The 13,223-nt window shown below is 42.2% G+C and overlaps 1 protein-coding gene across 3 annotated transcripts; it reads left to right on the plus strand.

The window, feature by feature from the left end:
• Nucleotides 1-1,543: 1,543 nt before the first annotated feature.
• Nucleotides 1,544-12,863, plus strand: LOC109468891. 3 transcript variants are annotated; one of them, XM_019767270.1, is made up of 6 exons: nt 1,551-1,741; nt 8,432-8,491; nt 9,049-9,111; nt 10,159-10,251; nt 11,479-11,627; nt 11,852-11,868. In XM_019767270.1, the coding sequence occupies exons 1-5, from the start codon at nt 1,655-1,657 to the stop codon at nt 11,596-11,598; spliced, it is 423 nt and encodes a 140-aa protein (XP_019622829.1). In that variant the 5' UTR covers nt 1,551-1,654; the 3' UTR covers nt 11,599-11,627; nt 11,852-11,868. The 3 variants fall into 3 exon arrangements, with proteins under 3 accessions (XP_019622827.1, XP_019622829.1, XP_019622828.1); XM_019767269.1 differs by lacking the exon at nt 11,852-11,868 and adding an exon at nt 12,834-12,863 and having other exon boundaries at nt 1,552-1,741; nt 11,479-11,642; XM_019767268.1 differs by lacking the exons at nt 11,479-11,627; nt 11,852-11,868 and adding an exon at nt 11,221-11,446 and having other exon boundaries at nt 1,544-1,741.
• Nucleotides 12,864-13,223: the final 360 nt, after the last annotated feature.

Below are 13,223 nucleotides of genomic sequence, written 5' to 3' on the forward strand. Positions count from 1 at the left end.
GTTACACCGAAGGGCGGTTATACCGGCTATACAGATACAGATACGTTTAGGACATGTGCTAGCACTAGAGTCGAGTAGCTGGCTCGTGTTGGCTATGAAGACAACAGTCTGGATACAGTCTGATTCTAGCCAAATGATCACTCCAACGATACGTTTCATGGCAGCGACGCCTCTATCGGCATTGTGCGGTACTGCAGCTAAGAGCCAAGACAAAAGCGCCACCAGGCTGGTCATTGGGAACTGCATTTATGGTGGTGGTGGTGGTGAAAAGGCTTTCCTATTAAAAGTCATATGGGCGTCAGCCGCGCCACTAGCTACGAAAGGAGAACAGACATTTGCATTTTGTAAACAGTCATCTAATAGTGTTGGTCAATAATAGCACACAATCATAGCTTTAATGGGATAATTATACGCCCCCTGTTTTGGGTGGTACCGGGAATTGTACTACTGTACATGTATATGACCTTATATGGGCTACAAAACCAGTACTTCTTGTCTTCGAAACTTTGACTCATGCACTCTTTTTTCACACTGAATTAAACATCATTTGTGGTTGAATGTAACAGGTGTGTGTAACCGCAAAGTCGTGCCACAGTTACCTGATTGTAGTAAATATTCGTTAACCTCTACCAGGCTTCAGAAGCGGTTTAAACGAGTAGGAACTGGACACATAGACGGATAACATGCCAGGGGAGTTAGTCCGCTAAAGGATTACACACTATTGCACCTCTGAGATAGCCTCTACCAGGCTTTGGGAGGCGGCCCGGGTTCGGCAAACTGCACTCTCTAGCGGACCAACTCCCCTGGCATGTTATCTCTCTATTTGGCCAATTTCTACTCTTTCCAGCCGCCCCCGAAGCCTGGTAGAGGCTATCTCTGAAGAACATTGCCGTACTGAGCGTACTCCTTTAGCGGACCAACTCCGCTAATATGTTATCTGTCTATATGGCCAATGGCCAGTCTTTCCAGTCGCTTCTGAAACCTGGTAGATACTAGATCGTTCCTTGACGTGAGTTAATACTTCTCGATAAATGCGACAACCCCAATGTCTTGCCACAGTTTCCTGTCGCAAATCTGTAGCAAATCTTACTTGACGTGATGTACTATCTCTCACGTTATCTGCCTTGCCATATAAGTACAGATAACACGTGCTCTCTGAAAAACATTGCCTTACTGAGCGTACTTCTTTAGCGGACTAAATCCCCTGATATGTTACCTGTCTCTTTGGTCAATTTCTACTATTTCAAGTCGCTTCTGAAGCCTGGTAGAGGCTATATCGTTCATTGACGTGAGTTAATACCTCTCAGATAAATGCGACAACCCCAATGTCTTGCCACAGTTTCCTGTTGCAAATCTGTAGCAAATCTCACTTGACGTGATGTACTATCTTTTAGGTTATCTCTCTAACCATATAAGTACAGACATCTCGTGTTCATCCTTGCGCACATCCTTCAGGTCATCACGTGACCAACTGGTTGTACCGCCCCTCCCTCCCTGTGGCATTTCAATCCTACGTCATTTCCGTTTCCGGGGAGAGTTTAAATACCAGGCGTACATACGCAAGTCCTCCACAGTGTGTATACGAGTCTGTTCGGAAGACAGTCGAGTATTTTTTCCCGTGTTCAGCGTAGACTGTAGGACAGAGACTTAAACCATGCGGGCGTCGACGGCAATGTTCCTTAGTGTACTGAGCGTTTTCTGCGTCCTGGCAGTGGTGAGATCTTCAATCGTGAGATCAGCCGTAAGTCCTGCTTTAAATACTTCTCCAGCTTTTAAGTTAGGGGCTATGTTTTTCTAACAGGCTACACGATATATATACCTCTATTGTAAAGTATTTAGTGTTCAATATTCAGGTCTATCATTAGGTATTGAAGTTTAAGAATGTGGCCGACCCTGCGTCTTTTCAGGGATAACATGTCGCCTGACCTGTTGTATTGTATGTATGCCCTAAAGCGACAACATGTCCTACACCCCTTGGCCCCCTATAATCTTACATAAATACACGCTACAGAGACTGTATTTAAACCGTAAACGCTGGCTTATTTCTTACAAGAATGTGGAAAGACGGGTCTAAGAGCAATTTTAGGTGCGTAGCAGTTTCGGAAATGTGCCAGAGTAAAGATCAGTAAAGTCTTAAGTAGTTGTTGGAAGAAGGTTGCCCCAGACTTCTGTCGCACCCCCAGTCTAATGAGAACACGATGTGGTTTCCGTCCCTTCCGTGCTAAGCCTCATGTTGTGTGACTGGTTGTTAAGTGGTCTGGAGGTCGACTTAAGAACGGGCTCAGCAAACTCTTATCATTGTTTGTTGGCAAAGACCGACTGTTTGCCGACTCTCTTGTACGCAGTAGATAAGTCTTTCATGTAACATCGTTGTTTATTGACAAAACAGATAGTAATTTTACTCTCCAAGCAGAGGTTTTAGGCTTTAATATTTTGACGTGTTTTTAGGCGTTTTTATAGGGCATTCTTTTTTTTGTACTGGTACCTTTTTTTTCGGGTAGCCTATTGGATACTGCCCTGCCAATGATACTGTCTTGCCAATATTTCATACTATCTTGCAGCCACTAAAATATCTACTTGGAAATTAGGTTTAAGAAAGGGCTCATGATCAGCAAAGTCTTAAGTATGTTTGTTGGCAAAGACCGTCTGTTTGACTATTCTCTTGTACACCGTAGATAAGCCATTCATGTACATCGTTGTTTATTGACAAAACAGATAGTAATTTTACTCTCCAAGCAGAGGTTTTAGGCTTCAATATTTTGACGTGTTTTATACTGTAGGCGTTTTTGTAGGGCATTCTGTTTTTGTGTGTGCTGGTATCTTTTTTTCAGGTGGCCTATTGGATACTGCTAGCCAAGGATACTGTCTTGCCAATATTGACACTATCTTGCAGCCACATTAAAATATCTGCTTGGAATTTTAGTTTAAGAAAGGGCTCATAAAGAGCTAAACCGTACGTCTGTTTGTTGGCAAAGTCTGACTGTTTGTGGAGTCTCTTATATAGAGAAGTATATAAGCCATTCATGTACATCGTTGTTTGTTGACAAAACAGCTGATCGCAATCATTGGCTTTGTCGGTGAAGGTTAGACATCCAGGTAAATAGACCAAGCAACTGTGTAAATTCTCTGATTGACTTCATTTAGTAGTCATTATTAAGATATTTCTTTCAAGCTTTAGATTCAGTGGACACTGATGGAAACAAACTTAAGGTAAACGTAACGTACTTAAGAGCGTTGTAGATCTTTTTAACCCAACATCTGCTTTGAGATAAGAGTCTAACGTTAAAAAGACATGTTACATGTGTAAGGGACTTTACGACTTGTTGTAAAATCTAATCTCCAAGCAGATCCCTATCGGTGGCAAAAAGACAGTATTAAATTGGCAAGACAGTCTCCATTAGCCAGAGAAGGTCGCCGGCCACCGACGGGGTGGGTACCGACAAAAAAGGGGGCATATATAAACGATCATTCCCTCACAACCTCTGCTTGGAGAGTAGTTAAACCACCTCACTTCTCATGCTGACAATGTCCAGACGTCGGTGTTCTCGTGAAATATCCCCCTATAGACACCTAGTGGTGATTAACTACAGCCCCACATGGTGCTAATTAAGACACTAATGATGTTTACGTAAGTAATTAATTAACATGTAGCTTTCACGCTAATTACATAAACTCAGGGGATTAAATACTACTTCTGTGTTTAAAAACAAAACATTGCATGGATAAAAATCGTCCAGAACAGTTTTTGCTGTAAAGTTAGAATGCGACTTATTGTACGACTTTTAGTATGTGTGACACATAGTCGTTACTCCAAGCTGAGTATACATATTTTAGATTATACTTCTTAAGAAAGTACATTTAAGAGTTATATACATACATGCACTAGGTATCTACTTGTCTAAAAGGTCGTATCCTAAAACCTTGTTTGTAAAAAAGCGAACTTCCAGTATACGGATTGGATATTATTAGGATCTCTCTTTCAAAGCAAGTCATTACGTTCCCCAACTTTCCCACGGAAATTTAATTTGTTAAGGTTGAACTATCAAAGGAACTTTGCGGTTTCAAATTAAAAGAAGAGAAAAGACGAAATCAAGACGTGTTTGAAATCAAACGGCCGACTTTACGGTCTTTGCGTGTAAAGAAAGGAAGAGAAACATATTCAGGAAGAAACCATGTCTGATTTCTGTATACGGGAAACCGCGGTTTCCTAACATCTGGGTTGTGATTGATGTGAGTCAAGTGATGCATTGACCTCATTAAGTCCTCTTCAAGCAGATGTGAGGCTTGTTTTGGACATTTATAGGCTTTTTGTTGGGCTTTCTATTTTGTCAGCTTACCTTTGTGTATACAAGCTTAACTGGCAAAAAAGGAAGCACAACAAAACGCGTAAAACGCATAAAAGTGCCCAAAACAAGCCTGATCTGTGCTTGGAGAATAGTATTAAGGGATTTTCCACACTTCTCTCTAATCCTTCCCCCAGGCTCTCGGTTTGATCGCACGAGATAGCGGTTCTTCTTAAAGACAGCCGGTATTTCCTACCGACCACGGGCCCTGCTAGCCTGCATATTTAGTCTAAACTCCATCACAAAGTCCAGGTTTCAGATTTAAATCCTTTAGAGAGCCCGAAGGTTTGAGTTAAACTAGGTATTCCCTACCTACTACAGGCCCTACAGTACTAGCCTTGATATACAGCCTCTATGTAGGACATATAGGATTGATCTTCTTTAGAAAGTCCCCGTACGATGATAACATGTTAGTTTCCAGATTGTGATCCGTGAGAGAGCCCTGGAGCTGGACCCTGTTCCATTTTTTTTTGGTATGGCATCTTTCTACATGTAGAAAAGTTCCATATATGATATGTGACAGTCAAAACTTTAGTCAGTCGAACTTAATTGCACAACCATTGTATCAGGTACAACGTATGACAAATTCTTGAGCAGTAGAAAATAACAAAGCTAATATCTACACCATTGCCTATAACAATACTATCAAATGAGTTATATATCTGAATGCTTGTTTATATTGGCGATATATTATATATGGAACATGGCCATGTATACGTAGAAGGGACGCCAGTTTACTAGAAGTGTGTACTTTTCACAGCCGACGTTGTCTAGCCTCTACCAGGCTTCGGGAGGCGGCTGGAAAGAGTAGAAACCGGTCAAATAGAGAGATAACATGCCAGGGGAGTTTTTCTGCTGGGAGAGAACATTTCGCTGCTCTCTCAACGGACAAACTCCCCTGGCATGCTGTCTCTCTATTTGGCCGATTTCTACTTTTTCCAGCCGCCTCCCCAAGCCTGGTAGAGGCTAGAAGGGAGACCAGTTTACTAGAAGTGTGTACATTTCACAGCCGACGTTGTCCACACATGGGGTAATGTTTCCCCGCGGAGGTTTAGTCAACAAAAGAGCAGCGTGTTTGAACACAAACATCAACAACATACCGACATGTCTGAACCGCAGCCTCCATAGCATGCCAAAAACTGGGGGGGTTGGGGGGGGGGTCTTTTATGTGCTATTTTCTTATTTTTTTTTATATTCCAACATGTAATCACAAGACGTTTTTATATTAATGCCGACACCAACACAGGGGGCAATACAATACTCATTTTTCACCTGAGCGAAGTGAGAAAAGTCGTGTAAAGTGCCTTTCCCAAGGGCACAAGGTCGGTGGCATGTCAGGACTCGAACCCAGACCTCTTGGTTCCGAGTCGAGCACGCTGCCGCTACGCCATACGACCCCATTTTCTGATTGCATAGAGACATATAGCCGGGTTGAATTACCCCCGTTTAGAACTGGGCTAATCAGATCATCAGAAAACAGCCGAAGACCACCAAACCCCCAGTTCTATAAGCCTGCTACGGAGGCTAATCAGAAAACAGCCGAAGACCACCAAACCCCCAGTTCTATAAGCCTGCCGTATGGAGGCTATATATCTGAACTGTGTTGACAGGAAAGACAGGAAACCGTCGGCTGCGGTCAGACCGCATGCCTTTCCGTGACGTCACGGTCCGGAAGTGACGTATAGTCGTGACGTAGTAGGATTCATGGTTGGGAGCACAAGTATCAGTGCGTTGGTTGAGAAATTAATTAACAAATGCTGCACCCCTACCCACTCTTTAAGTGAGTAATAGTTTACCAATAACTATATTTGGTGACTGCGTATTCGGTGCCCTCGTTAAAATCTAGTCGGACCACTTGCTATTTCGTTGAAGACACGCTATTGTTGTGGTTTGCCCTATTAGGCCACAGTACGTAAATTTTATGGATGACGTCCTACGCAGACTTCAAATTTAATGCAAGCGGGCGAAACAAAAACAAGACGGGCCGAAAAAACAAGGTTCCTACATTTTAAGATTTTAACAATCATTGTACAAATGGTTTTGATTCAGTGGGAACATCACATATACACAGCCAGCATCACATATCACTGCATCAAAAACATTAAATCAGAGTTTTTTCATGTCTCCACTCTTCATAGTTATCTGCCATCCACTTTCCGGTACGGCATAAAAATTACTTGCTATGGCCTTAGCCTCACCTCAAATTAAAATTTTAATTGCAGTTGATCTTACAAAGTTCGTAGTACATTTTGTTTCGTCGATGAGGCTTTTTGTCAATATATATCCTACCGCAAATGAGCCTGTAAGTCTAGAGGAAGGTGTTGTTGGATTTCCAAGAATTTAGCAGTGAACACATAATAAGACAAATTTTGTAGAATTAGACTTGTGTTTGTAGTATGTTCTTCTACTTCTTAAATTTATTAACTATCAACATCCTCCTTTCCCTTATGTACTCCTTTGAAAGCTACGAACTAGCTAGGGCAGGGCATGTTCAAAGACGTGTAACGTAAAAACCTAATATACCACTAGAGGTGACACGCAATTAAACATGTTTTCAGCTTGCCCTGAGTGATCAGCCAACTTTTAAAGACTTCCACTTGCGCTTGTAGCATATTTTTACCTCCGAAAAGTTCATCTGTTGGAAAATAACACCTTCTTCCCACTTGAAGACCCTTGAAAACTCGTTAAAAGCTAAAAAAATAAAACAGGACATGTTAGAAAATGTGTAAAACCTATACCACTAGAGGTGACACGCAATTAAACATGTTTTCAGCGTGCCCTGAGTGATAAGAATTGTGTAGCACTTGAGACGGGCAACACAAACCATATGCGTGACATTTCAACTTTATAGAGCCGTGTGGCCTTGACTTGACATTTTGAATATCAGAAGCAGGTGTCTGCTCAACTTCAAGTCCAACTTTCCTTGGCACGCATGCAAGGCAAATGGTTTGAAGAGGTGACTGACCCAGTGAGACTTTTCGCATGGCTTCTTGGAAATGTGACGTCAACACTGGGTCAAAGGCATTTTGTAGACGATGTCGGCCCCCGTCGCGGTTAAGTGACAAGTCTAACTGGGTCAGTCTACTGAGGAAGACCAGAGTGACTGGTCGAAAGCTGTCTATAAGAGAATTTCTAGTGTTGGATCAAAAGTTTTAACTTTAAATATGTAACTACCAACACAGATGAACTTTCATGATAGTCTAAAAGTTGGCTATGAGATTACTTTGTGAGCAAATGAAATGATTCTTGCATTCATCCATAGACTCACTCACTCACTCACTCACTCAGTCCTCTTGCACGATGTGCGTCGAGCCTACTAGGTGGACCACCTCCTTCCATCTCGATCTGTCCTGGGCGAGCCCCTGCGCTTCTTCGTGGGTGATGTTGACCAGGGCCAGGTCCTTGGCCAGGACGTCCGACCAGCGGGTGCGGGGGGCCCCCCGCGGTCTCTTCCACCCCGCAGACTGGGGGCTGAAGTTCAGGATAGCCTGTGTGGGGTGGTCGGGTGGGAGTCGTAGGACATGACCGTACCAGCGGACTCGGCGCATCGCTGCCACACGGGAAGCAGGAGGCTGCTGGGTCCTTTGCCTGAGCTCGGCATAGAGCATAGTTAATTTAGATTGTACTGTTTGCTATTTTTCTTATTCTAAGACATAAACGACAGGTGGCCATGCTTTATCATGTACACTTTTACCGTACGTTATGTAAATATTAGTTATCTGTATCTGTATCGCCGATATGACCTCCTTTCGGCGTAACACACCAGCTTAGCAGGCACGCGGCGCGGCGGCAGCTGGCTACATTACACCGATCGACTTGTTACACCTAAACCGTGGACATCTATTACTCTAGAGCTATCTAATGACAATGCCCCTACTGTACTTGGTGACAGTGAGTTCCACTCTGCGATAGTTCTAGGAAAGTATGAATTCTTGAACGCCTCAATCCTTGGTTGATAACTCTGGTACTTGAAGGCATGGCTATTTCTTGTTCTCTACTGGGCTGCTATTAGGTACTTAGTAGTTGGGACGTCCACTAGTTTATAATATCTACTTATGTTTGTTTTGTTTTATTTTGTTTGTACGTAGGCTATGAGAGATCTTGCTGTATGGAAAAGTGACGGGAGCCCTCTCGGAGATGCCATTGCGGTAAGAAGAATGAATATGCTTTTTGTAGTTGTAGAAAAAATTGCTTGAAATTTCAGCCTGGATGCTGGACCAATGTCACACTACGTACAAAGTTAGTCAGCGTGAAAGGCCTAACTAAGGGGGCTGTGGTATAATTTGCCTGGGGCATGTAGGCCCTGGAGCCGAGGAGCTGGTCTGTGTAGGCCCTGGAGCCGAGGAGCTGGCCTGTGTAGGCCCTGGAGCCGAGGAACTGGCCTGTGTAGGCCCTGGAGCCGAGGAGCTGGCCTGTGTAGGCCCTGGAGCCGAGGAACTGGCCTGTGTAGGCCCTGGAGCCGAGGAGCTGGCCTGTGTAGGCCCTGGAGCCGAGGAGCTGGCCTGTGTAGGCCCTGGAGCCGAGTAACTGGCCTGTGTAGGCCCTGGAAAGTCTGGCACCCAGGCTACTGAAAATGTAGTATTGATATCTACGTTTGAAATAATGGTTAGCTGTCTGTTGGCGTAAGCTGTCAAATGTAAATAAAACCATAAGAGTAGTCAATTAACATTTAACAGTGACGTTTATCTGCAATTCCTTCTCACAGCGACAGGTGGCAGCACTGAGCAGAGAAAAGAGAGCCGCTGCAGACTGGCCCTTCTGGGACGAGGTAAGGTATAACACAGTGAACAAAATAACAAAGTAGTTGGCCGTGAATTTTTAGAATTATTACCTTCGCCGAGAAGGTTATGTATTCAGGGGCGTTCGTGTATGTATGTATGTATGTGTGTGTGTGTGTGTGTGTGTGTGTGTGTGTGTGTGTGTGTGTGTGTGTGTGTGTGTGTGTGTGTGTGTGTGTGTGTGTGTGTGTGTGTGTGAGCACGATAACTCAAGAACGCCTGGATGGATTGTCTTGATATTTGGTAGGTGGGTAGGTCTTCTTCCTCTTGTCAATGACCTGGACTAGACGTCTATTACCATGGTAACTAGCATTGTAGCAGACACCATGTGGTGTTGGGTTACATTGTGTAGCACGACAGACATGGAGTGGCTGGTCATTATATATCATTTATGTATCTGCTTGAGTAAGAATAAACAGAGCAAAAGTTTGTTGGGCTAGACCAGCTAAACATTTTACATCTTTGCAAATGTTACCTTCCTAGTTATGTTTACCGAAGGAAAACATATTCTTTTTGCTACGTTTCTTCCTCTTCTTCTCCAAACACTGACCTCTGACTTGGCCAATGACCTGATTTGTTGACGTCTGTCACCATGGTAACTGGTGTTGGGTTACATCATGTTGCAATTTTATAGCTGTATGAGGGATTTAGACTCCTGTCTGACCATATATATGAATGTGTTTTAGTGATAATTAACAGTGCAGACCATATGCGAAGGTAAAAATTATGCATTTTTGCAGATGTACGACCTGTATGGCCACAAGGCCGCGATAACTGCCCTATAGTCGTCACTATATTGTTATATATCCTAATATGTTATAGTATGTTGTCAGTTAAATTGTCTATTTTTTTATCATTACTGTTTTATTATGTATTTTGTATGTGGAGAGACAACTGGCAGAGGTGCAAATATGCGCCTGTTTTGTCTCTCCTCCATGCTACTTGATGTTGCATTGGAAAGTCTAATAAATAAATAAATAAATTTGCTTTGCAAATGTTAACTGTCTAGTTTAATTTGTAATGCTATGTTGCTCCAGTGCTCCTCCACCAGCGACTGTACCAATGATGGGAAACCGTACTACGAATGCGTGGAGATCGGCTGGTCCAATCCGAAGAAGAAGAGATGCCTGGTACGTTCCATAGGCTATGGATTCATTAGTATTTAATCTCCTGCCTCTATGTGTATTTTATTACTACCTTTGCATTTATATTCCTGTGATGATCTTTATAGGCCTCATGACATCAATGAAAAGCGGCCGATTTTATATTAGGTTCTCACGAATGAAGAAAAGTTTCTAATGAATAGGCATGGACAATGGCTATCATTATGGCTAGTTGATTAAGACTTAATTAGAGCAAATATTATGAAAGCTTATCTGTGTTGGTAGTTACATGTTTAAAGTTAAAACATTTCATCCAACACAAAGAAATCTCTCACCTAGAGCTTTCGACCAGTCACTCTGGTCTTCCTCAGTAGACTGGTCTAAAGCTCTAGGTGAGAGATTTGTTTGTGTTGGATCAAAAGTTTTAACTTTAAACATACAGCAAATATATATTGATTTAGTATCAATTGGCAGGGTTTTGTCGAAAATCTAGCATGCTACTCTATTAAACGGTTTAAGAAATGATTTCATCTTAAGAGGATATGAGGGCTTATTTTTTCAAATGATTTGTCACATATGATTTGTTATGAACCTGAACCATTGCTAAATAGCATTAATATACTTAAATCTACCCAACTCAATCCCTAAATTATAACTAAATAATTGTAAACCAATAAAGCTAACCGTTGCATCTCTGGCTAAATACCCCTAGCCCGCGGCAAAAATTCCTTCGTGACATGTGTTGATGATGTGTATGACGTTAAATCTGTATTCAGTCTAAAAATAATTCGTATTAACAATTTTCGTTTCTTTACTTATATGTCTTTTTTGTTTGATAACTGTTTTCCTTTCAGTTTTTGGACTCACAGTTAGATGACCCTGTATCGCGTGACCGGCCCCCCTCCCCACTGACCAACTAACGATGGTTCCAAAATGGCGGCGTTCACTACTGAATCCCACCGTCCGCTTTTTTTTCTTTCTTTTCTCCCTTTTCAGAGGAAACTTTGCAACAGAGACGTCCAATGCGGCGATACCACTCTGAGATGTAGGGGTGGCATCGGAGGGGGAGACCAAGCCGGGACAGTAAAGGGGTGGTGTGATACTAAAACTCCCGAAGAATACTGAAAAAAAAGTTAGCAGGTGCCAATCCTGCCCCTCCCCAGCAAACTTTTCATTTGGTTCATCCCTGTGACCTTTGACACGATGACGTCAGATCTCCACGTCTCACGGTGTTTTGAAATTGTTGTATTTCAGCGTAAACTCTGCAACCGGAGCAACGATTGCCAAAGCTCAGATGCAGAATTGGAGTGCAAAGGCGGGAGCGGGGCCAGCGACATTGCTGGGCTGAAGACTGGATACTGTGACCTCGTCTAAAACATTCAAAACTGTAAATCTCCAATTTCCGTAAATAATTTCATCAGGTTGGAAGGTAGCCTCTACCAGGCACCGCGGATCGCTGGAAAAATAGTAGAAATTTGCCGAAATAAAGGGATAGTATACCAGAGAAGATCTAGGTCCATAGAAGCTCCAATTTGCGACCCACGGAGTGAGCTATTGGAGCTTCTTTGGCCCTGGATCTTCTCTGGTATACTATCCCTTTATTTCGGTAGAGGCTAGTTGGAAGGTACTTAGGGTATAGAATTTTCTTCTTACACAACCAGTAAGGTTCTCACCTGCTTACGCTTCGATGGATCAAAGAAGCAGTCTGGATAAGAAAGTCAACCCCAGTGATGAACCGGGACGAGGGGGGGTACAAGCTCAGCCACGTTTGGGATTGCATTCTCGCCGCAAAAGGGCCACATACTTTGGCGATAAATAGCGGCGAGTTGCAGAACTCCAGTCAGAAGCTCTGAGGAAGGTGTCTGATAGACATCGAAACGTAAGCAGGTGAGAACCTTACTGGTTGTGTAAGAAAAAATTCTATACCCTATGTAAATCTCCAAGCAGATCTTTCAGTGGTCGCAACTTTCAAAAGAGAGAAGTAATCTTCAAGACCTAGATTAGATAGAATGTGTTCTCCAGTAGTAATCATAAGACTTTTACGTTATTCCTTTATCCTATGTACTTAATGTTCCTCAGTATGATGTACATGTAACATCACACTCTGATGTATGCATTTAGCTCCATGGGCATGAACATGCAAGTAAAGATTCGTATATTAAATTGGTCAGACAGTATCCATTGGTTACCCGAGTGGCTATTACTCCCCTGGCCAATGAATTTAGCCTTGCCACCGTATGATCTGCTTGGAGATTACAAAACAGTATTTTAAAAGTACTTCGTCGAATCACATAATATAAATTTGCCAAAAAACAGTTACTCAAGCAACTGGATATGATTTTGAAAATCATGATTTTCAAAATCATATCCAGTTGCTTGAGTAACTGTTTTTTGGCATATCGTATTACCTGGATGTCTAACCTTCATCGACGCACATAATATAAATTGTTAACGTCTTCGTCTTTGTAAGAAAACCAGGGGACTTGAGTAAAATTAAAGGTGTTGATTGTTTCTCTGTTATTATAAAGTTGATTCTTATTGATTCGTTGAAAAAAAAAGTCGTTTGTAAATGCCGTAAAATGTGTGGTCAAAATGATGGTCCCCACCTCCAAATGAAGTGAAATAATCGTTTAGTTTCTCTAAAGCCCATTAAACAATGTACTGTCTATGTGTACTATTATGATACCAGAATGTGTATCTTTTAACCCAATAGAATATTATATACCATTGAGTTTCATTTTTAGAAACTACAGAAAAACTAAGTTGCTAACTGCCATATTGAAATACTAGTATGATAGCCATATATAGATAATACATAGATATTGTTTGAAATCTCGTATATGTAGCACTGTGTACCTTTGCTACAACAGAATTTCCACGTACTATCATGAAAGTTCATCTGTGTTGGGTACTAGTTACATGTTAAAAATGAAAACTTTTGGTCCAACACAAAAAGTTCTCTCACCTAGAGCTTTCGACCAGTCACTCTGGTCTTCCTC

Source organism: Branchiostoma belcheri, unplaced genomic scaffold, assembly GCF_001625305.1.
Source record: "Branchiostoma belcheri isolate BF01 breed outbred unplaced genomic scaffold, Haploidv18h27 scaffold2, whole genome shotgun sequence".
Classification (NCBI taxonomy): domain Eukaryota; kingdom Metazoa; phylum Chordata; class Leptocardii; order Amphioxiformes; family Branchiostomatidae; genus Branchiostoma; species Branchiostoma belcheri.